Source organism: Pithys albifrons, chromosome 1 (assembly GCF_047495875.1).
Source record: "Pithys albifrons albifrons isolate INPA30051 chromosome 1, PitAlb_v1, whole genome shotgun sequence".
Taxonomy (NCBI): domain Eukaryota; kingdom Metazoa; phylum Chordata; class Aves; order Passeriformes; family Thamnophilidae; genus Pithys; species Pithys albifrons.
This window is the reverse complement of record NC_092458.1, coordinates 78,964,069-78,988,988: the sequence shown is the minus strand read 5'-3', so window position 1 is coordinate 78,988,988 and position 24,920 is coordinate 78,964,069. Positions and strand designations below refer to the sequence as shown.

Sequence of the window (24,920 nt, the reverse complement as noted above, 5' to 3'; positions counted from 1 at the left end):
TGTGAGTCCTTGTAATTTTCAGGTATGATTTTGAGCTACCAGCATATTACCATTAATGTTGTTCATATCAACTACACAAATAAAGAGAACCACATTTTGGTAACCATCAGTATTCCCAAACAACAAGTTTATCCCAAGGTTCTTGCTTTTACAGAATTTACAATAATATAGCTGTTTCTGCTTCAGTCAACACCAAAGCATCAAGTAGTTTTGCTCAGAGAACAGTATTTCATGGAGGAAAAGGGATAAATTGATTGCCACACACAGTAAGAGTCCTCGACGAAACATGTAATTAGTGCAAGCAGGCAATTCCTTCATCAGCAGGAGCTGTTCTTTTTCGTGTGCTAACAGACAATATTAAAAACTTGTCAAACATACATTGAGAAAACTACTGTCTATTGGCAAAAGACACTTTTTGATGTGCTGCTTCTTAGCCAGTTGAGTTATTCAGAGTAAAAACAGCAAAAGGGTTCAGAGCACTTGCTGAACCAGAACCCTGCAGAGTATGTGATGGATTGAAACTGCTATCTCTTTTAGTCCAATTCCATTGCAATCTCTGAACTACAGAAATAAAACAGTTGATGAAAGACAAGGACTCAGGCTTTAAAGGTAAAGAAAGTCATGATTGCAAGTGTTACTATTTGGGAATGGGAATTCTTTCAACAAATTGCTTATAATGATATACATAGCCACCAGCTAAGGTGATAGTACCTTTATGCTAGATGATATTCAAATACATAACAAGAGAGAGGAAAAGCTTGATTATTTCAAGCTGTTCGGAACTTTAAGCAATATGTGATTAGAATGAGGGCAGAATATATGCTTTCTTACTACAAAATCTTTCCCATCAGAATGTGTCACATGGTAACTTTTGGAGATTTTTCAGTTACAAAGATTATACTGGGTCAAAAACCTCATCAAGGGCCTTAGAATAATATACTTTATAGATAACACATTTCAAGCAAAGTCCATGAATAGACCATCTTCACAATCTGACCAGCTCCCTGTGCCTCTGAGAGACGTAGTTATTTTATATATTGCCCAAAATACTTTTTAGATTATATTTAAACCCAAAGCAACCAGTTTAATTATTTATTCAGTAAATTTTGCATGCATGACAAAATGCTGATCTAAGTCAGACCATCTTCTCACATACCGATGCAGATTAACAAAATGGTTTCACTGCAAATGTCACCATCGCCATTTTTAGAGGATAGCTAAAAATCTATAAAATGTTTATCTATTTTCTAGAGCAAAAAATGAAGGAAAAAGCTATAAAAATATTTTTCACACTAATGTGGAGAACAAATACACACAGAGAAAACTCTCAGATGTTGCCACAGTTATAGTTAGGATTTTTTTCTCAGTTCCTCTACAAAACCATGGAATAATAACAATTTCTCGTTTATGTAATGAAGTTAATATCACCTCTACCGTGATCATATCAAAATAACAGCTTTATCTTACCAGAGAGCTTATGCAAAGGTATTAACATGACTGATTTGAAGAGTCTTTTTATAAAGCAAAATTCAGTCATTTCTACTTGGCATATTTAGGACAAACCAACTGCTTATAAATGCAAACACAGTTTTGAGTTATTGCTATATTCCATAGTTTGCTTTTGCTTGAAATTTAACTATGTCTTCAGAAATATTTACTCCCTTGAGAGTATCTAGCTGCATTTTTACTTCTGATCTGAAGAACAACTTTAGGCATCGTGTTCCCCACTGAATTTACAGAAACAACAGTTGAAAGACCTAGCGTGCCACATAGTAACAGGTCATGACGATTAACCGTGAAAGGTAGCCTAGTACAAGGGAGACAAGATGTCTGAGAAACAAGATAGGCATCGTTGTCAACCTCCAGTATAGCATGGCAGTTTTCAGGCCTTTGGTTTCCTAGTAATAAAATAATATTAAATCTGTGCAACATTTCAGGACTTGTAGATGGCATTTTCTGAATAGGATCTTGGGTGTATTAAATGCTCAGATCTAGAAATTGTATCAGTGGAGCAGTTAATCTCAAATACCATTACTGTTTCTGCAATTACTTCTCTTAATGCTGTACTCTTGTGTTTCTCCTTCACCTAGGCCTTTGATATCCTGCTTCCTCTTGCTAAGAGTCCTCTTCGCATTCATATCCAATCTGCACAGAGTTCCCTCCTACCCTTCCACAACCCACCTGATGAAATAATCTTAGATGAAAAATCTGCAAGTGGCATTATGTCACATTCCTGTCTTTGAGCTGACATCACAACGAGACAAACAGAGCAGGGAGAGCACCGCCAAATCCGTGCCACTTTTTCCAGGTTGTCTGTAGACAGAGGATGTCAATGCTCAGCTGTATTAAGTATTCTGGATACCTTTTAATCAGTTTTCTTTATGGACATGATTGCAAAATGGTGAAATGCTACTTTCTGGGAAGACTGATAATTTTTGTCTTTTTTTTTTTTTTTACACACACACCTTCTCCTCCAAACCCTTCAATCCTCAGAGTAAAGACTCACCTTTTATTTCACTTAGATATTAAAACTTAGGTGCTGTACATCTCAGTGAAGTCACACATGTTGAAAATGTCAAATGAACTCCTTGATTTGTGTAGGCAAAGATACTGTACGGTTCTGTAGGGCCCCTGCACGTATAGCAAACAGATCATTTAGTACTTGCACCTGTATTTTATCTGTCAGCATAATTAGGTCCCATATGGTTAATGAAATGTAACGTGTCAGTATTTTGTAGGCTGAGATTTGTCACATGGAGGTGTTGCATGCAACACCCACTCTACCAACTGTTCAAGAGGAGAAAAACCAAAATCAGATAAAAGTTTGTGTGTAAAAGATAAATAGAAACCAGACCTACAGCTTTCACTTTTCCATGTTTCTAGTGTTTTCTGTCTTCCTAGGGTAGATCTTTCTCTATAATGTTTCAGAATACCTTCTCTAAGGGCACAATCCCCTCCTGCATGTTCGGTAACAGAACATGTATATGAACCACGCTGCCATGAGCTTCTCTGCCCCACAATACAAGTGGTGTCTGAGTGTCCCTTACTCTCCTAAGTATTGATCCTCACAACACTTCCATCACACATTTGCAATGTGGGTGTTTGGAGCAAATGCTTCAAAGACACCCACATGTACCAATGCTCAGCCTACAAAATGCCAAAACATTATATAATAATTAAGCAGGCCCAGTGCAGATGGCTGGAGGCTAGGGAAGGCACACCCACTGTAGTTTGAATCTGACCTTGTGATGACCCTCTAGCTGAGGATCTCAGGTCTGGTGTTGTGTCCCATGCCATACTTCCCAATGGACTGGTCAGTTTGAGGACAATACTGTACTAGTCAGTCTGATGGTGTACTTGAACCAGTGCCTACATCATAAGACTTCGGCATGATCTGCACAATTTCTATGGGGCTGCATGAGCCATCCAGAAGAGCACGCAACTGGGTCTCTCACTTCCATATAAACCATTCCAAACTCCCTGCTGCACTAGCCACTGCACTGTCCTGCTTTCCATACCCAATGTTCTCAAGCTAAATTTCCTACTTTTGATGTTTTATTTTGACTCTCACTCTTGAATGGGGCTAGAAGAGATCATACTGTGTTTCCAGCCCACTGAGACACAAGTTAAACAAACAGCAAAGGAAGGTTCACAGCACGGAGTAGAGGACACAATAGTCTTCCCTCTTATTATGTGGCTTAATATAACGAACATGCCATTGCATGTGAATGGAGAGGCTTCACCCTTAGCCTGACATGGTCATAAGCGACAACACATGAATGAGATGCTTCTCAGCATTTTGCTTCCTGTGTCAGACCTATTTGCACGTCACTTTTCCCACAGGGTGGCGCCCAAAGGCACCATCTAGCCCTACCTGAACAGCCTGTGAACAGCTCGCATACTATAATCTGTCTGCATAAACTGTTGGCTGAATACACGTGAATAATGCATAGACCGCAGGGAGAGGAAAGGACTATGTTAGCCTGGATGATTCAGACAGTTCTAGTTAACTGGTGAGAGGCCAGAAAGAGAGAGAAAGATGAAGGAAGGTCACACAATTGAAGAAACATTAAAACACGGAAGGCTGGCTGAAGAGAGCAATTAGTAAGTCTACAGGTCAAGCAACTTTCACTTCCCAGTAAAACCCCATAGCAGGATGTTGTTAGAAGTACAAAGCTTGCACTCCTTAGTTGAATCTTAGGTAGTTTACCAGTAGATACCACATGCCTAGCCTGTCCTAGTCATTGCATGATTCTGTCTTCTATACAAAATCCACAGGTTTGAGATCCCTGAGTGAATACTATACCAGATGCTTTGTTTTGAACTACTGATGCATGCTGACATGTATGCTTGTGCGTAAATGTCTTTAGATTTAGGGGAAAAATAATAGAAACCCTACATGAGAAATTCTGTCTTGAGTGAATAAAACCTTCAGCCCCATTTCCAGTAAGACGCAGACCATCTACATATCAATTTCTAGTATGATGTAAGACAGAGAAAGAGAGTATCTGATACAACTTTAATGTTTTTTAGACCCCTTAATTGAGCTCTTCTCATACTTTTCCTTTAGGGAAAGAAATAGGTCAAATTGCCTGTCTTTTTGCATATGCATGAAAATGAGCAAAGGAACTTCACATCCCACAGCATCAGTGGAAGGGAAAAACCAAAGAAGCCATTTTTAAATATAACCATAACTGAAGACATATGGGAAGTTTATATTGGAAAGATAATATTCACACTCTCACAGTCCCATTTTGGGTATATATCCTAATAGTTTTGAAAGTTTCTGTTAATGTGAAAAGGATTTGAGTCCTGCATTTTTCTGTAGTAAAGATGAAAGAAAAAACTACTTACCTATCAAATGCAACCTGAAATTCTGCTCTACTCATAAACTAAATGAACAGCACCTAAGGGTTTTTATTAATTTTCCTTCCCGGACTTCTTTGGAAACCTATGATAAAATTCTCTGAGCTGGAAAGCCAACATGGAAATGGGAAAGGAGATGGACCTCACTGTTAGTCCTCCATCAGCAGAAGGTAGAAGATCTTTTTCCAAACTTCTACTTTTTGCTCCTTTTTCATGCCGAAATATAGCTTCAGTCACTTGCTGTCAGGATTCATCTCTGCTGCCTGTTCAGCACTGCTCTCAGATCATAGCCATACTGTGCCAATACCTTTTGTAAGCCAGGGAACACCTTCAAGAGCACATCCGTATCCTCCCTGACTGATCACTTCATGTGCTTACAAGGACCATCTTTAAAGCAGCCTGATGGAGAGAAGACGGATGGGAGATGATGTTGGGTTCTTCAAGTGCAACAGATATTTTATCCAAGAATCCTATTTTAATGTAATTGAGAATGAAGTTGGGTGTGAAGATTGTTGAAGGTAAAATAGAGGAAGAATTTCAGGTTGTCTTTCACCTTCAAGGCTTTGTTTGCATATAGAAAAAATGTCCGATTTTTAACTAAATGCAAAGTCTGCAAACTGAACAACGGTCGTACTCTAGGCTTTAAGATAAAATAAATGTAGACTTGTTGAAAATCATATCTAGTCATAATGAGATCTTTTAAAAGGAGAATCTGGGCTTTAAAGCCTGAACTTTAGAAGACATCTGGACTAAGACTGGATTCTCTAGGTGAAAGAACTTTAAAAGTAGCATTAAATTTTGATGGCCTTTATTTTAGCCAGGGTTCATTCTGCATTGGTCAATAGTCAAGGTCAAATAAATCAAAAGTTTTAGGATTTTTCCTAAAAATATCTTATTCATATAACTATCTACTTAAAATAGTTTGGTAATCTTATTTTGACCAAGGCAGATAAGAAAGAGAAAAAAAAAGAGTAAAACTTAACCAGGAGATAGAAGCAAAGCATTGATATAACCAGAAAAGCCAAAGGGGGAAGTTTAAAAAAAAAAAAAAAAAAAGAAAGAAGGCACACAAACAAAAACCCCAAACCTTGAGAAAGGTGAAATAATAAGTCAGATGGGGAGAAATCAAGACAAGATAGAAGCGGATAACTGTAAAAAGGTAAAACAAACAGTTGAAATTTACAAGCCACTGTATTGGTTTGGTAATAAGATAAGAACAGCAGCTTGTATGCTGATCTATGGAAAGCAATTTCCTGCCTCACTTCAAGTTGAAGAAGAAAGTGGAGTACCAAACTCCCTAAAAAAAATAAGGGTACATGTTCTTAAAAAAATCATTTCACAAAACTGGAAAGATTCACATATGGTGTATAAAAATAACTCAGTGTCTGGAGAAGCCACTTCACAGTAGTGACAGGAGAACCACAGTTCTTTGGTTTAACCCAAATAAATATTAGAACAATGCCTGGGAAAAGAAGCTTTTCCCTAGAAAGAACTTCTCATGATAAAGGGCTAGCTACAACTTGGAGCAACATAGTTGGTTATTTCATTTGAAGAATGAGCAATTCACAGTCTGAACAGACTACCCAATAGTGAAATCAGCTCAGTTGTATCTTCATAAACAATATGTTTCAGCATAAGTAATAACTCTGAATGACTAGTTGTCATTTTATTACCTATCTTACCTACCAAAATTAAGATATGGAGGACAGATTTCTGTAAATTCAAGGGGGAAAAGTGAATGTGTACTGTGATTCTGCCATGCATGATCATATACTCTGTTTATACTTGCTTTACACACTCCAGAATAGCAATCTTGGACAGCTGATTCACCTGTAAGATGAATTATCTTACCTCCTCACTGAGGTAAGATCATTTCCTAGATCCTGATCATAGTCCCCTCAATAAGATTTTGCACTACCTCTATTCTTCCTCCTAAAGCCTATAACAGCACCTAGGAAGTTAGAAGAAATCTATCTCAGGAAGAAAAGTTATAGGAAAACACCCCTACCTCTAATTAAAGACAAACGGGAAGCATCTGACTAGATCACAGCAGACTGAAAGACAATTTGTTGAGAAATTTTCCTCATACTTCCACTGTTCTCAACAGTTCAGTTGGATTTTGGCCGTGGGATTCATTTAGTGTGATGGTTTACCATCCCCTTAGATACTGTCTTTCCAATTCATATAGTACATATTGCACTTTGAGAAATAGCCATTTGCCATGCATTGTTTGTCTGTCCTTTGACAATGTAGTTGATTTTATATGGAGGCTTTCATATGTATCACCTGGACCTTGTATTTGCCCAGCCATAAATGTTGTCAGACACTTCCAGAAAGAAAAATCAAACCCCTAAGTCAAAGGAAATCTTAAATATGCTCTTTTCCAGTCAGCATATTTAGAGTGATGAGTTAAATTATGTTCATTTAAAAACAAGACAGTGATTCATGCACAGGATTGTCTTAAAATTCAATTGCCAAGGTAGAGGGTAACTGATCTGTTAATAACCTTTCCAATCAGTTCTTTAATGTATACACATACAAAATAATTATATAAACACCATGTGTTACAACATGGTATGCCTCCAAATCACTAGCCTGCAATCAGATTTTGGTAACATGGAGGCAACATTATTCTCCCTCCAGTGGCTTTCAAATTAAATTAAAGCAAAGTCTATAATATTTGAATCACCTCCAAGATCACTGTCTCCTGCATTATTCAAGGATCAGCTAGTCAGAACTGGCTTAGGGAAGACTGAAAAGTTTAAAATATCCAGCACAGATGCTTTGCCTTTACTTAGCTTTTAATGGTATCACAAGTGAGCTCTTGTAAGCCCAGGAAATGTGCTTCATGTATGGACCAAGGTAAATATTTATTCTACTCCTTAACTGTACATGAAGTTCCCAATTTTGAAGCAACATTGATTTAATTCCTGCACTATTAAGCTGCCTAGAATATCTTTTTGCTGCATAAAGATACTGACATTTGCAGGACATCTTCCTTTTCCTTGTTTATGTAGGAAATTAAATTCTATAGTCTTGTAAAGTCTTTTCAGTCCTTAGGTCTTAAACTAGCCCTCTGGACAGTGGGTTCTCATGCTAATCCTTTCAATTGCATTAGTTAGCTTTCATTCCATCTCTCTTCAATTCCTGGTTCTGCCTTCAACAGAGCTCTTGATCTCCCCTGAATTCTCAATAATTGTATCTGTTTCAAGGAACATAATGTTTTGAGTTTGATTTGTTTGGTTTTTTCATATATTAAAGTGTACTAATGCACTTTTGGCCTTGAAATATATGAAAAATTGCTTCACAAATTAAACATTTAAATTTCCAGTCACAAGATAGCATGCATGAAAAAAGAAAAAGCTATTGTTTCAAGAATAAGAAATACAGATTCAGAAATACCACAAATGTTTACAAATAATGAATAATGGGACCTATTTCATCAGCTTGTTCTTAACTATTGGATTAATGAAATGTCAGTGTATATAAACATTTTTAACTTGTGTACAGGAGTGGTGCTATGAAACACATGCTAAAATAATGGAATGGGAGAGAAACTTCCAGTTCTTTCCTGAATAAACCACTTTTATCAAAACTGTGAAAGAACACTGGTATTTGCACAGATAAGTTAAAATTTGCACCTTTTAGAATGAAGTTCCCATTTGATTTATCAAGGTATCTTTTATTGACTTATTTAATATAACCACATGTTCAGTGGTTTATTTTGACCAACTTCTAAATTTTATCATAGTTTTCATTCACTAAAAAATGTTTTTTAAGATTTCAATTCTGACTTGGGGTAGAAAATACTTTGGGAATTTTTTTTTTTATTGCATGGAATATCTGTTTCCCAGCCAGTTCTATAGCATTTTTTTTTTTAAATTCAAAGACAAAATATCAGTGAGGGGCACAAGAAAGTGAATCACATTACCATCTGATGATACATATTAGAAGCACCATCTTTTATAAATCTGCTCTGAACCAGCAAGGACTGTGCAGTGAAACTTTGTTTTCTGAAAGATTTCCAAATCTCATCAACTTAATAGATCCCTCCCTAACTGAAGAGGTGCACCCTGGGGATGGGGATAATAACTGTGCCATCTCCAGGCTTTAAGCAGCAGAAAAATTGAAGATGAAGCTGGAGGTTGCTGGACCCTCATCGTTTCTTCTCAGTGAAAGAACGTTTCCTGACGCTGTAACTTTTATTGAGTTGCTATGGAGTCTAAGTGGCAGAAAAGGTGACATTCAAACACTTAGCCCCTGAACAAAAGAATCAAAGTGACATTTTGATGATCCAAATGACCTGCTCATACCTAAGTCCACCTCACGTCATTTCTTTAAAAGTGACTTTTTAAAAATGATTTTAAATAGTACATCAACTTGCAAAGTAATGCACCACCTTTCCTTTGCTGTCTTGTGGTATTTCCCCAAAGGATCTTCATCCCCAATACACTGACAAAATGAAAGGTATACAAGTAAGAGTATACCTCTCATTTTGTATTTTTCTGTCAGTCAAGATTTTCACAGTAGGTATGTCTGGCCTGAGCCATCCAACAGCAATGTTAGAATGTTTTCTGGGTAGTCACTCACAGTAGAACAAAGCAAACATTAACTCAATGCTACTACAGTTTTCTGTCTCGGTGTTCCCAGCTGAGTGATAGCATTTGCTCACTTTTCACAATTGGGAAGCTAGGATAAATATTTGAAATGAGAAAAAAAAAAATCTACCTCTGCTGCCGATGTCAACGTTCAACAAAAAGGAGCAAACAGCAGGATAGGATTTCTTTCAGATGAGAAGTAATTTTCAGTTTTGCTACAAGATAAATGTGATTAAGAACATATAAAATTGTGACCATCTTGATCTCAAAATTTATGTTTGAAACAGATTAAAAGTGCTTTCAGAAATCCCCCGAAACATAACTATTTTGCCCACGGGCAAAAATTCAATATTGTTGAAATAGAACTTTATCCAGTCTTTAGAGAGGACATCTTTGATTTTCAAAAATATATTTTTAGAAATACATTTTCTCTGTAGCTGAAAATATTTTCAGTGACTAGCGCCAACCATTTTGGTACATTTTGGTACAATGTAGGGTTTTTCCTGTGTATAAACCATGAAAAATTATAATTTATGCTTTAAAAAAAATGACCTAATTTTCAATCATACTACGAAAAGCAAACAATATTTCTGACCATGATACAATTGTTTTACCTAAAAAAGAATAATCTAGACTCTAAAGGAATTATCTCATATGAGCACAGTTTGTTCCAAGCAGTGGTTTTAACATCCACTTGTTGCAGATCTTTTGTTCATTTCTTCATCTTATTCTCACAGATTATGACTAATTTTAATTTTCCTTTTTATTTGATAGCAAAGGATGTGAGCAAAAACAGTCCTGTAACCAGACACATTTGAAGAAATATGAAAAGAACTGTGTGAAGTAACCCTGATTTGCAGGGGAAAAAAGTTCTGCTTTTGTTATGCTTGCTGGATTATATCCAAAGAAAAAAATATGAACCACTTCTTTATATCATTTATGATACATTTAAATGGAGGGAAGTGATATTAAACAGAGAGGACTTTGAGGATGGGTTTGATCCAATGTTTATCTGAAGAGCTGTCTGAAGCAAATGTCAACAAAGTGGCTTATTTCTTCAGACTGTGTTCAAAAGCAAAGTACACCTTTTACAAAATGTAATTAAAATTATCCCTTGCCACTCCCAATACATTTACATTGTTGTGTTTCAGTTGTACCCCTGTACATTTCTGTTTTTCCAGCATACATCACCTCTTCACTCCATTCAGTGTGGCAAAATGGTTTCCAATGGCAATGAAAATCGCCTTTGCAGCTGTCAACTAATTAGGCTCCAGGCAAATTTTAAGCACAGATTCTCAGGGATTGACCTTGTTTCTGACTAGGAAGGCCTGATCCAAATGTCAGTCTAGTCAACGGGAGGGTATTGAGTTCAAATGGGCTTTCAAAATGAGGCCTTCAAATTGCAATGACAGGAAAAGAAAAAATTGTGCATGTTTTCCTCTGATCTTTCAAAAAGACCAGGAAGGCTTTCATATGGGAAATGAGATGAACAGGCAGCTCTTTGTCTCATTCGGCAACCAGCCAGCCTCTCCCTGGTTTCTCCAACCATTTCCGACTAGTCGTGCTGTCAAGTGGTTAAGAAAGAAAAGACTGAGACAAAATGCCAGCGGTGCATGAGCTGCATGGCCCATCTGCATGCCAACCATCACCACCCAAAAGCCAAATAGAGATACAAATTTTCCTCTTTGCATCTTCCTGTGTTCATTAGTTTCCATGGAGGTGGACAAAAGTTACACAAGCTAAAAAGGATCTCTAATACACTTGAGAAATCAGGGAACTAAACTAGTGGACTTCTCTCTGCTGTGCTACTTTGCTTCAAAGAGAAGCACAGGTCAAGTTCTCTGCTGCATTATTGACTTTCTATCTGTCTGTGAAGCTGGTTTAGAAAGTGAATGTTGGTTTAATTTTAAAGAAAGTTTGTTTAAGCTCTGCTCATATCACAGTGGTGGAAAGAAACAAAACGTCTGTAAAGTCACTTGCAATAAATAGATCAGTAGGAAATCCCAGCACAGCCTGCATACTTGTTGTAGCAATCCATAAAGCTCAAGGCACTTGCTTCAGGCTTTAAGTGATAGGTCCTCAGTAAAAGGAGTTTCACATCACTGTTTCCCTCATTCCTGCTCAGTCCCAGCTCTCTGCCATGTAGTGTTAACTGGTCTATTCATGGGGCCGCAGTGTGGCCAGTACTTCAGAACTGATAAGGCTTTTTGAAAAAAGGCCCTCATGGTGGCTGCAAAAGGTTGATTTCAAGTCCAGGGCCCCACAAACAATTCCATGCAAAGGAAAGTTGGAGAGTGGGAAAAGATAACGATAATAATAATTCCTAACAAAGCTAAGCAAGACAGGATTACAACCCACGACTATCTAAGACTTGCAAAGATTTTGAATGGCCTATGTAAAATACCTAGCAAGTGAAGATGACCATTGTTTTATGAGAAATATTATTCTTTTGTTGCTCACATTTCCTTTTGAAGGATTTGCTGAAACTTACTCCTTAAAATTACAAGAGCTACACTGACATCAGTCCTTGCTACCTTCCTATTTTTAGGAAAAAATTACTTTTAGTATTTGCTTATACACCTGTAGGCATCACCCAGACTAATCATGATGCTAAATGTCAAAGGAGCAAAGCTTACAAGAGTCTCACAAATTTTTTTTATATATTTTAAATCTAGAAGTCTATAGTAAGGGTTTAACAACACAACTTCAGATCAACCTCCCAAAATTTTAATAATTCACTGCAAACACAAGTAATTGTTACGTACATGACGAAAGATTCAAACAAGAAGCCTTTTACTGTGAAACTACTGACTTATGGTAGGCTTTTCTTACACCAGATCAAAGAGACCTATAAATTTATCTGGTGATTGAAGTACCGAAGCAATGACATAACCAGGGCTTTTTATGCCTCTTTTCTCCACATCCAGCTTTGGAAGAGAGGACTCTCCCCCTCCTTGAAAATCCTTCACAGAAATCAAAGATCATATTCAGAAGAGCATGGTTAATACATGAAAATTAAAGATAATGTATGTAGATGGACAGAATTACTGGAAGCACTGAAATAAGGACTACTTCTAATGGATGGTCAAGATCCTACTTCAATAAAAATTACAAATTCAAAACTTTTTCTTCTATTTTGAAATAATACCTGTGAATGTAAGACATTTAGTAAAGGTGCATATCTGGAATATTTACAAGTAACAAACACTATATTAAAATTAAAAATAAATACAAAAATGAAGCAGCTCAAAACTTGCTTATTTACTCAATTGCTTTTCTTTAGCACTCATGTGTAGGGGTTTTTAATGGCGTTTTAAAAAAATAAAATCTGTTACTGCAAAGGATAATCTGTGCCATAATCTTTGGAAAATACCCAGAATATCAGACATTGTTACATTTCAAAGAAATACCTTGTTGAGTTTGTATTTTTCTAACCCATCATAAATACCACCTGTTATATTGTAATAAAATTTTTGTGTGATGTTGTTTAACTGGAAAACCTGTTCTTCATCTGAACCAGACTATGCAAATAGAAGATAGAATATAAGGTTCCCAGAAACACAGTTTAATGTTCCTTCACTGAAGTCCAGAGCTATATTGCTTTAAATATGCTATGAATGAGGCCTCAGGTATTAACAATGAGCCACCGATCTTGCCCCCACTAATAATGGTAGAAGCAGACACGTGTTGTACTACATGCATCATTCGTTTCTCCTTCCTCACATTCAGCTCTTCTGTCACATACTTTTCTTGTATTGATCATAGCATCTATGTCTCACTTCAGCGCTTGTGTCCCTGTTCCCTGTTTTCCAATGCACAGTAGAAAGTTCTGCTTTAAGATGAACATGCCATATGTTATCATCTGTTCCCAAGAATGTCCACAGAAAGTGGTAAAAGTATGTATTTTCACTCTGTGAAGAATCAGACCTTGATATGAGCTTGAGAATTCCCACACTGAATATAAAAGCATGCCATCTCAAGAAGGAGAGGTGTAAAAGTTGTTCATAGCCAAAACTAGATGAGTCATCAAAAGCAGTCAGGATATAAAATCTTATGGTACTGTGATGCGTCAGTGGCATTATTTTTGACCATGATGTTATTCATACATATTAGTTAAGGGAAGGCTGCACACCTATCCATGCCAAAGGCATCAGCTGGTACACAATACCTTCACTGGATGATGTAATGTGGAGTGATTTATACGCTCTTTTATACACTGAAGTTTTATATGAAACAGCTAATATTATGATGCATTCCCATAAAAAAAAGATTATTTACCATCTTTCACTATCATGATCGAAACATGATTGCAACAATCTGCATGCAAACCTAGCATTGAACCAGCATCTCCCCAAAAGAGGCTTTGAATAGTATGAATTCTGCCAGAGAAGCATACTCAGTGTGTGGGAAGGGCAATCTGCTTTCTATTGGTTGTAATAAAGCCAGCAGCATCTGCTGCTGTTCAGCAACGTTGCCATCACTACTCATTCTCTTAACATTTTTCATTTCCAAATTGTATCCTGAGCCTGCCATTCAGCAGTTGTCTATTTCTACAGAGGCAATGTGATGAAGTCCTAAAACTCATCAAAGAACCTAATTTTGGAAAATTCATTACATGGTGGTGTCATTAGACAGGGACTGATGAAACCTACTCTTAAGGCAGTATGCAATTCTAGTCACTTATAGCAAGATGAACCCACTCACTTCTGCCAGTACAAGAAATAACAAAACCAAGTAAGTTTTCCATAACATTTCCCCTTAATCACATTCTTTATAAACACTGGGTAAAAGGCTTAAGAGCTATCTCAAAGAAATAAAAAGAGAAAATCAATCTAGCACAGAGTTATGATTTTCTGAACACATGATGAAAGCAATTTAACACACATGGAACATAAATGTGTGAATAAGATTCAAGGAGACTTCCCTTGCTCTCCTGAAACCAATGGCAGATGCAGAGCAAGAAGTGGGTTCAATATTCCATGGAGTGCTATAAAAGGGATGGAAACACTTCTGATCTCAAGGATATAGGACAACCTGGATTCAAGTATCAGCTAGAATTGCATGTTTTCTAGTATCCATGCCTCTGTGGCTCAGATATTAAGCAGGAACACATTCTGACTAAGTTATAGTTTCAAATTATGACTTAACTCTCATCTGCAGTATGAATATGAGATGCTTTCTCATTGATCTTAATATAGTCAAAATTATTATTCTACGTAAATACACTGATTGGTAGATAAAGAAAAATAAATAAACATCAACTAAATTAAATTAAGGTCACTTAGGAGACTCCAGAGCAAGCACTTTTACCAATAAGTAGCCCTAGATCACATGTAATCCTGTTTCAAACTTTGTTTTCAGCCATGGACAGCATAACACTACTTCAGATCCTCAGGGAATGTGACGTTATTATTAATAAATTAAAAGTTTATACTGTTCACAAATGACTGGCAAAAACCCAGCAACACCAAACTATCATCATTCCCTTATCAGACCACATCAAAGTAGATCAAAGGCATTCTTATATGTTAAAAAGTAATCTCTTACCTTCAGTATGTACAGCAGAAACATAGGTCCAGTTATAGCGTTTGACAATGTCCACCATAGCCTTTGCTTGCTGTGCATCAGATGGCACAACTCTCATAAAATACTTGAACAGAGTTTTGTCGCTTAGGTCCATGCTTGTGGCAGAATAAGCAATCTGAGGTATATTGAAAAGCTGCAACAAGTTCTGGACCTGAATAGCAACAGAGCTAGAGCCAGGTCCAATTACACCAACAATGGGTTTCTTGGAGTGGAAAGATGATGATGATCCATCCACACATCGCACCATCCCTTCCTCTTCTTCTGATGAAATAAGAGAGTCTCTTATAAACTCAATGCTCTGCTCCAGAGCCACAGCAGAATGCCAGCAGGAGTCCCTTATTTCACATCCTAGAGTTATATTTGGCAACAGTGTGGGGTCCAAATTAATTCTGTCAAGAGTATGTAACATTGCCTCCACTCTTTGAATGCCATACTGCTCTCTTACCTCTCCACATTTCCTCTCATGAACCTTGTCAACAGTTGGTTGATGATGGACAGAGAATAGAGCTCCAATGATAATATCACCAGGCATGTGTGCAACCACCCTTCTTTCATTTGCCTGTGCTGAAACCAAAAGCCCGAAGTTCCCACAGACATCTTCCTTCAACAGCAGGATTGCAAGGAACAGCAAAAGGATCATTTTAGGAAATGGTTTAGGCTGGTAGAGACAACATGATGGAAAAAAGTTGGAGAGCTGGTGAAAGCAGTTATCAAATCTTTTGGATAAAAGGAGCACTTTGCTGATGCTTAATCAGGAGTTTGCCTGTATTCTCTAAGAAGTCACCATCATCTCCAAGTGGACAGCTATGCAGAACTGCACATGTGGTCATAATCCTCATAACCTTCAAAAATGAATAAATAGGAGAAAGAGCCTTAAAATCATGTATAAAGTCAGCTTTATAATCTCTTCTGAAATTGCACCCATTCCTATAGTTGTCGATGACTACAGTAATTGCCTCCTAAATATGCTTGCTTTCATCATTTCCAAGCTGGAAAACTTTATTTCACTTCAGTGTTTCACAGTCCTAGACTTGTGCTTCTGCTGCTATAAGCCAACATCTTTCTCTTTGTCACTCTTTTTTAGAAATTCTTTGGGAAATATTTTCAAAAACACAAAAGACAGGCACGTATTTAATTCCACAGAAGAAAGATGTTGCCGTTTCTAATATACATCTTCAAAAACAACTCCCTTTAATTTTAATATAAGTTAAGATTTTTTTTAAAATTATTTTGGCATTAATAATTATATTTGTTTTAAGCAAAGGAACAGTACTTCAAAACATCAGAGGAGTGAAATTATTTTCATTTTTTTATATCATTGCTTCAAAAATTGCTAAATAACAATGTGAAAAAACCTTATACTGTAGACAACACTACAGACTTCACTGGTAGAAGTCAACACAGAGACTATATAGATGCATTAGTGCCTAAGATATTTCATCAACTACATTTACCAACAGTCCGCAATGCAATCTGCACCCAACTTTAGTGTTGCTGAAGGATAAAAAAAAAAAAAGAAAAAACCCTCAGCAAATACTTCACATCTGGGACTAGAAAATGTTCTGCATGTAGCATTGGATTTGCAGAAGAATGCTTCTGGTTATAAATATAGTGCTTAAACAGTAGTTTGCCCAGGTCTTGATCCCTGAGCATGTTTAAATACTATCTATTGCTCCGCACCTGCCAGTGAATAGTGATAGTACTGAAAGCCAAGTACACTCTTAAATCTAGAAGATGCTGAGCTACTTAGTGAACCATATGCCCAGTTTCATTATTGGCAAAACAACTGCAAAATTATGGGACAGAGCCAGATCTCACTTTTATGGACATATTTTTTGATGCAATAAAATAAATTTATAAATATCCCTACATTTCAGACACCGTCAATCATTTCTAATTCATTACCAATGACTCTAAAATGACCTAGATACTGTAAAGTGAAAGAAACCCTTTTCATAGGAAATCTACCTCCGTTTGTTCCATGCTGAAAATCTCACAGTATTTTAATCTTGAATTTACTCCTCACAGATAGGTCATTAAGTAACTCTTCCTCATTCTGAAGATTATACTTGCAAATCTAAAACCACTTTTCTGCTTGATATTAGGCTTGTTCAATTATTGTTTTACCTGTACGTCTATAAATTATATTTACACAGAGAAAATTATGCCACAGTATCAGTGAATATTACCAAACAAAATCCTTAAAAAGAGAAAATATTGAATATAAATGTTTTTAATGTTAATCACAATATTAATAGGTTCATTAGATATTAACTTTTAGTACTATAAAGTCCTAAGAATAAAATAAGGTTGAGACAACTGTAAAACACTTCAAGAAGGTTTGGGTGTTTTTCTAGTCTATGAAGCATTGGCTTAACAATATTGCAACTCTTTGCCACTAAGGAATAACAGCATTTCAGTTCAGGCTAATTAGTTTCTAATTACAGGCTATCACTATTGCTTATGTCTTACAATTGTTTGTTCCATCACTCTGAAGTTGGTATTATATAACTTGAAAATGGTCTGAAGGACAAATGACAGGAGATATTTTTGTACAATATCACTACTATTAAATTCCTATGACTTTAATTAATTGAATGCCTTATCACTTTAAGAAAAATTATTTATTAACTTAGTAACATTTGTACAAAAATAGTACTCTGCTATTTAAAACCATGTACACTTATTTTTCTGAGCTTCCCAAATTAAGGCTACATATATCTAGATAACTGCCAGCTCTGTCTCAGGCTCTGACTGGTTATAGAATTATATGCCTTTTTATAACCTAGTTGTCTGTGAATCTGCATACATACAAATAGAGTTCAGAGGGTTGAGGGGAGCTCATGGCACAAAAAAAAAATCCAATTCCATCCACCATTTTAATTCTACAACACACATTGACCAAATGTCTTGGTCTTGTGCCTATGAATTAAACAATTTCCATACAGGGTATATGGGGAAGAGAGGGCAGCAAGGCCATTTTTATCTTCCTCACTCCAAAGACAGCTGTTTGCTCTTCTCTGTCTATAGTGTTATGTATCAGTATAAAATTACAGGGTAAAAAAATGAGGCAAAGCTGAAGGTCTCCTTTATATTTCTGGTTCCATAATATTAGCATGTATAATAGCTGGGGGTTTCCTATGGCCCAAATGCAGATTCTGAAACCAATAAAATCCTTCCACTCCATGACATCCAAGGGAAAAGAAGTCAGATGCAGACAGCAGTTGCTTCACAAGTAATGAACTTTCTTCACTTTACTAAAGTGAAAGACAATTTGCTGGGGACTTAAAAACTGTTACTAATTGCACTGAGAACACTGCTTATGTTTCACAATATTGGTCTTAGGACTTGCATTCAAAACACTCTAAGTCAATGGTTTTTAGGGTGATTCAGGGTGGAATGAAACAACCTGGAATTTATATCAGCATGGCTAAGTGAGCTTGCCAAATTTCAATGAACTTGTATTAGTATAATAGAGGTCTGGTTCTGTGGGTTTGCTCTTGGGCTCATAAACTTAAAAATCACAGAATGACTGAGGTGGAAAGGCACTTCAGGAAGTTATCTCATACATCCACCCTGCCTTCTGTAAGTTCAACTAAAGTAGGTTTCTTAGCTTCATGTCTAGTCAGGTTTTCCATATCTTTCAAAGTAAATACTAGTAAGTTTTATATATATATACACAGAATCTTCTGTATTTCAATTTGTTCTTCTTGCCTGTCATCCTTCTGATGGATTGAGCTGGCCATGCTATGCAAAGATACCGTGGGAGTAATTAGGTAACAAATCCCACTTTAGGCCAAAATGGCAGAGCAGAATGCTGATAGACTAAGCACACTAATTGCATTTCCTGAAGTACATCTTCCTGAAGAGAATATGGCCAAGGGAGCTATTCAAATACACAATTTTACTGTGCTTCTGTCCCAACAGAATCACATACCAGTCACTCCACATTTTGATTACATTCTTTTACTACTGGAAGCTTATTGTTACAAGCAGGATGAGTACTAAAACAAAATTAAGTAAAATTTCATAAGCCTAAATATAACTCCTATTTAAATTGTTAAGAATAACTCTAAAGGGAATTTGACATGCTACAACCTTCAGACTGAGAACAGAGGTATCAGCAATATCAAGGACAGTGAGCTGTAATGGGAATTGTTTCCCAATTAATAATTTATCTTCTTTTACTTGTTTTCATTGATGGACAACAGGCACGACACTTATGGTCAAATGTGCTTTTCACACTGTTCTATTTCGTCAGCATCAATGGATTTATCCTAAATTTACTGCAACATAGGCAAAATTAAATCAGGCACTTAATTACTGGTGTATCAAGGTTTCTAGTTTATTTGAGTTATTAATCTAACTATAAATTAATCCTGAAGTCACATGCTTTAGCAATAGATGACAGACTCTTTGGTCTCAATATTCTGGTGCACTAGCTTCACGCTTGGAATAACTGCAGAAGTCATAAAACAAAAAAGTAACTCTCCCTATCTGTCCTTATCTCAGTCTTGTCACAGGCAAAAATTTATGGGCTACCCAGATGACTGAAGACAAAGATCTCATGAAGCACTCAGCATGTTCCTGTAACCTGTGTTCTCCCTGGCAGTAAAAACTTCATGCCAATTTCTGTCAGGAGAAATTCTCAGCTGTTCCTTTAGGGCAGAGTTCCAGATACTTCATGTTGAGGTTTAACCGAGTAGAAAATGAGCATCTGTAATATTCCATGAAACATCACACATATCTTTCATTATTAAAGTAATACAAATCTTTCAAAATCATTTCAATCTCAAATGCAAGTTTATCTGTACTTGCAGTCTGTGCAGACCAAAAGAAACAAAAAGAGTGTTGATATCTAAGGGCATTAATTAAATCTTGATAAAAATCAGACTATGAACAGCAGTTCACAAAGTGATAATTTTCTGCTATGTACGTGGCCGAGAGTTTATCCATGGGACACATCTGACTGGCCTTAAGGGCTTCTGCTACCACGCAGGTATCTGTGTTTAAACCTGAAGGATTACAACCTTTCGAGACGTGGTTTACATTATTATAGCAGCGCCCACTAGTGACCCCAGAGTGAAGCACATGTCCGCTTTGCAACCTGAATCCACTTGGCTTTGAGGTTTTTAATAAGTGAAACACAAATTCAGCGAAGCAAAATTTTATTATTTATTCTTTTCTACATCATGAAAAACCCCCATACAGAAGTAGAAACACTTTCATTCAGATTTCTTCTTTGTAAGTTTACAGCCTGCTCGTTTATAGTCTCTGAATCCCCAGGAAGATTTAAATATTTAAAATAAAATGTCAGATTACTGGATCACAGAACAGTGCTGTGATAGAGTGAGAATTCATGGTCCAGTACAGCTAAGCACTTGGTAATATGCTCAGTCCTTATCAGATGAAGAAAACTATTGGTCAAATATCTGTAACGACTTATTTAAAGTTTAAAATTCTCCTTAAAGGATTTTCAGGATCAGAACAATCACAAAAGCTAACATACTTAAAATTCACTCATTGGTAGTAACAAAATTTACTTATATGTTAGGTTTTTATAAGTTACAGCCATGTACCTACTGATTAAATATTTTCCAGGCATTCATTTACAGTATAAACCACAACTAATTTAAATCAATCAGATATGAGACACTAAATGTTGATAGGGATCAAATCAGTATATCCCAAGGAATTAACCTAGGTTTTGTCGTCAGAGAAGACAAAACATTTGCAAGCAGCAATGAAATTACTGGTCCAGAGTCTGTCATGTCACTTATCACACAGTGAAGATCTTTCAGTAGAAAAACCTGGAACAGTCTTAGAAAATGGTTACAGAAGGAGAGAGACCTCTCAACTTATCTCAGTTGGAACCAATGTTAAGAAAAAGTGTATACTCAGGATGCTAAATCTTGCTGAGTTCTGCTAGCTATTGGGAATGCAAATTCTAAGCATTGAGTTCAAGACATTCTGACAATCTATCTCCCAGTGCTCAGGGGATGCTTAATGTGCAGAAAGTCCCCCATGCCCGTTCCTCAGAGATAATTCACTCTGGTCAAACAAAACCTGACAAACTCAAAAGGTCTTTATTTGAAAATTGTGAGATATGAGCACGCTGTTCTGTTTTGAGATTTCTACTGCTGTCTAATTTTCCTGTTCACTAAAAAAAACCCACACACACATAAACACAAACACCAACCAACCAAACAAAAAAAACCCCATCAACCCAAAAAAACATTGGTCATTGCATTATCTGCTCTGTGAATTCCAGCGAGCATTAAATCAAGCTCTATGATAAAGAAAATAAACTTATAAGATAGGAGACACTATGAAGGAATTTCCAATCATTCCACTTAGAAATAGAAAAAAATATTAAGCAACAAGGAAGATTTTTCACCATTTGGTCAGAACAGCCACTGAAAATAACAGACTAGCACACTGATCTCATGTCTTCATAGCTAATAAACAGAGAATACTATAATTATCAACAAGATCCTTAGCAATACTGGGAAGTTCTTCCCCATGTTATGTCCACGCACACATGCTTTCTGGTTGGTGAAACAATTTTAGCACTAATATGTAGGTGCTTAAATTCCCAGGGAAACTTGCAATTACCTCTGCAATTCTACCAAATACACTACTTACTGCTGTTGTTACCAAAAAGCAGCTATACCATACAATGCAGAAAATAATAGCTTAGGTGTCTTTTCCTCTGTAATCCTAGAATTTTATTAATAATAAAACTGTAGGGACTAGGGGAGCTGATCAAGAAAAAAGCAATAGCAAAAAACATTTTTCATCAAGCCACAATATGAGTGGTTATGATGGCATTCCAGCACTGCCACTATGCCAAAAATGCCATAGCCATGTCAGAAAATAAAATGACAAAAAAATCTATATAAAGATCCTAAAAAATGCTCTTTGAATACCCTAAATATTAACACTGTGATGGTGTAACATAAAAATTAACATATAGTCAAGGTATTTGAGAATTCATAAATATTAATATGGGATAGAAATGTTTAGTAATACGGTAGAAAAACTCAACCAAAAAAAAAAAAGACAAAAAATCCCCCAAACCCCCCAAAATCCCCAAAACAAAGCACACAAAAAACCATCACCAACAAAACCAAAAACAAACAAAAACACCCCAGCAAGTCATAGAGAATTTTAAGAGCCTGACAGTTAACTCCTCTATACATCTTTCCCTTTCAGGATTTAGAGTGGTGTATTTTCAAGATGTTCCTCTAGCATTTTCGAGATGACCCCCTACTTCGTCCTTAAGACTAGAAGAAAGAAGCGTCCTGGCTCCCACTACACCCAGTGACCCCCTCCCCAACACCGGAAATTGCTTCTCAGAGAAGATACCGAATGGCAGTGGGGCTGTCTGGGTGGCGGAGCCTCAGAACGCGGGACAGCGCTGCTTGCGGGCAGTGGGCAGCGGGAGGAAAGGAACGGGAAGCGGGCGGCGGGGAGAGGGCAGCGGGCGCTGTCCCTGGTGCTGAGCACCGCCCGCTGCCTGCTTTCGCCTCCAGGCAGGTCTACGGAAGGGGAAGACAAAAACCCAATCAACCTAAGAATCGACCAGTGGTAAAATTTGTCACAGTGGTCACATTTGACATGCAAGATCACATTTTTGCAAATGAATTAAATAAATAGGGCTGGGTCTTAGAGGAAACTACTGGACAAGGTTAACTCCCAACACAGCTACCTGCGCTGCCACAACTAAAGTGGCTGTGCATACAGACGTGTATGTATGCAAGCACACTGGTTCTTAGGTCTCTGTCTCCCTGCTCGGCTAGTGGCATCACTGTCCGTCTCAATCCACAATGAATCATTTTTGCACGTGGAGACATTAGCTTCGATTACTGAATAAGGAACAGACGGGGCTTGCCAAGCAGAGCCAAGTGATTTGTCCCAAGGTCACACAGAAAAGTCTATGGCTGAGCTAAGCCTGACTGTCCCTGGAACACAAATGAATTCCTGTTTCCATTATGCCTTCCCAGCAAGACAAATCCCCACTGTGAACCGAAGGAGTATATCACACACATTATCAAGCCCAGGTATCACAGTACCCCGGCACCCTGCACCCCACACATACCCTGCTTCTGGGGAGGGATCAGTGCCTGCTTCCCTCCAGCACCCCGACCCCCTAATGCCCCAGCAACCCCTAGAGAGGTACCACACCAGTTGGCTTTCTGGTTCCCCAAGAGTTGTTCTGGTCCTCCAGTAACCAGGGCACTGAGAAAAAGCAAGAGGAAGAGGAGGGAGAGGGGGAAAGAGCCTCTCCGGCATCCACAAGGTTTCTGTCCACAATCCAGGGCACATAAATATGCTGTTCCCCCAGCCCCGCCCCCCCAGCATTACCTTGTCCGTGGCAGCAAATGCTTCTTCCAACAGTGGCGGCAAAGTGGTCCCTTTAGTGGCAATAATCAAGACAGGTAAGGGTAGGCATCTCCTATTTTCAGCCACGGCAGAGATAGCACTCCTCTCACCGATCTTCTGGAGCTGAATAATCCTCAAATGCCTCTGCAAAGATCACCAGCAGGTGAGCCCCACTAGGCTGACATTGTCACTCCTCCAGCTATAGGCACATCCTGTTTTCTTCTGATCACAGGCAAATACTGAGGACCGAGTATCCTACCCCCGCGAATGCATGCACATAGACACACACTATGCAACACGCTGTTCTCTCAGCATCGCCCAGATCTCATTTGCAAGAGGCGTGAACGATTCCTGGATTTAAGGGAGGGGGAAGGCACGAGGAGGAGGAATAAACAAACGATGAAACAACAGATGGGTCTTTGCTCTCTGCTACCACAGCCTTGGGCTTCCTAAATACTTGCTGCAGCTTGACCCACCTGCAAGCACCTTCACCCTTCCTTATCTATGCATGGTAGCAACCTCTCTGCATTTATTAGGCGCTAACCCTGCGTTCTGCTCTGCGAGGAAAGCTTTTCAGATGCTCTGAAGGTCGTAAAGTCCCCCTACGAACCGACACCTCCCTCCCGCGCTACTCTCTGGCAAGTAAGAAAGCAGCGGTCTGTTCAGAGCAGCATCACCAGAATAAAAAAAAAAAAGAAAAAAAAAGAAAAAAAAAAGAAAAAAAGAAACGAGAAAAAACCACTCCTGTTTAAAACGGAGTCACAGGAAGAGTTTACCCCTGCAATCTCGATGAGCTTTTGTGAACTGCCCCCGCCGAAGTTTGCTGTCCCCTGGAGTCGCGATGCTCGGAGCCCGGGCGCTCCGCTGCCGCACCTGAGGGTCCGGGCTGAGGGGCGAGGGGGCTCTTCATACTGGGGAACACTGGGCTTCAGCGCAACTTTTTAGTGCCACCAAGTGGCATAGATTCCTCCAGGATACCAAGCAGCCTGCCAGCCCTGGGCTCTGCCTGCTGCTTGCTGGCAAGGGGAGAGCGGGGGATGCGAGAGTAGCGACCACCTCACTACATACACACACAGACAGCGATATCAAGCAGAAAGGAGGGACTGTTTGCCAGTGGAATGATAGGTTGCCCTCTCCAGCCCTCTCCCCTTCCCTTTTGCAGGGCAATTGCAGCGGGCACGGCAAGACGACAGATGTCCCTGCCAAGGGCAGACCGACTTGCCAGCCCTGCCGGCAGGTTGTGTACCCCTTCTGTTCCCTACTGGCTGCTCCCTTCTCATTCCCATGGCAGGTGCCACCTGCATCCACCTTTTCCTGCCGGGGTCCATCCCCTCCGGCTCCCTGGCTCCCTGGACCCACAGGCGCTGCAGTTCCCTGCCAGCCCCCTGCCTCCGCAGCCAGCACCCCTGGACTGTGTCTGCAGTCCTAAGGGCAAGCTTCTTAATTGCCTGCCTTCTACCCACTAGTTCGGTACCCTCCGGCCCT

At 38.3% G+C, this 24,920-nt stretch overlaps 1 protein-coding gene across 3 annotated transcripts in view; it reads right to left on the bottom strand.

The window, feature by feature from the left end:
- Nucleotides 1-24,276, bottom strand: part of GRM5 (glutamate metabotropic receptor 5) — a 264,345-nt gene extending 240,069 nt beyond the window's left edge. For 2 of the 3 annotated variants that reach the window (XM_071556030.1, XM_071556041.1), the window contains exons 1-2: nt 23,418-24,053; nt 15,012-15,892 (exon numbers count right to left, since the gene is read on the bottom strand). In XM_071556030.1, the coding sequence (XP_071412131.1) occupies nt 15,012-15,690 (679 nt within the window). In that variant the 5' untranslated portion in view covers nt 15,691-15,892; nt 23,418-24,053. Of the gene's footprint in view, nt 1-15,011; nt 15,893-23,417; nt 24,054-24,211 lie in introns of those variants that run through there. The other variant, XM_071556024.1, reaches the window with a different exon arrangement.
- Between the last annotated feature and the right edge of the window lie 644 nt (nt 24,277-24,920).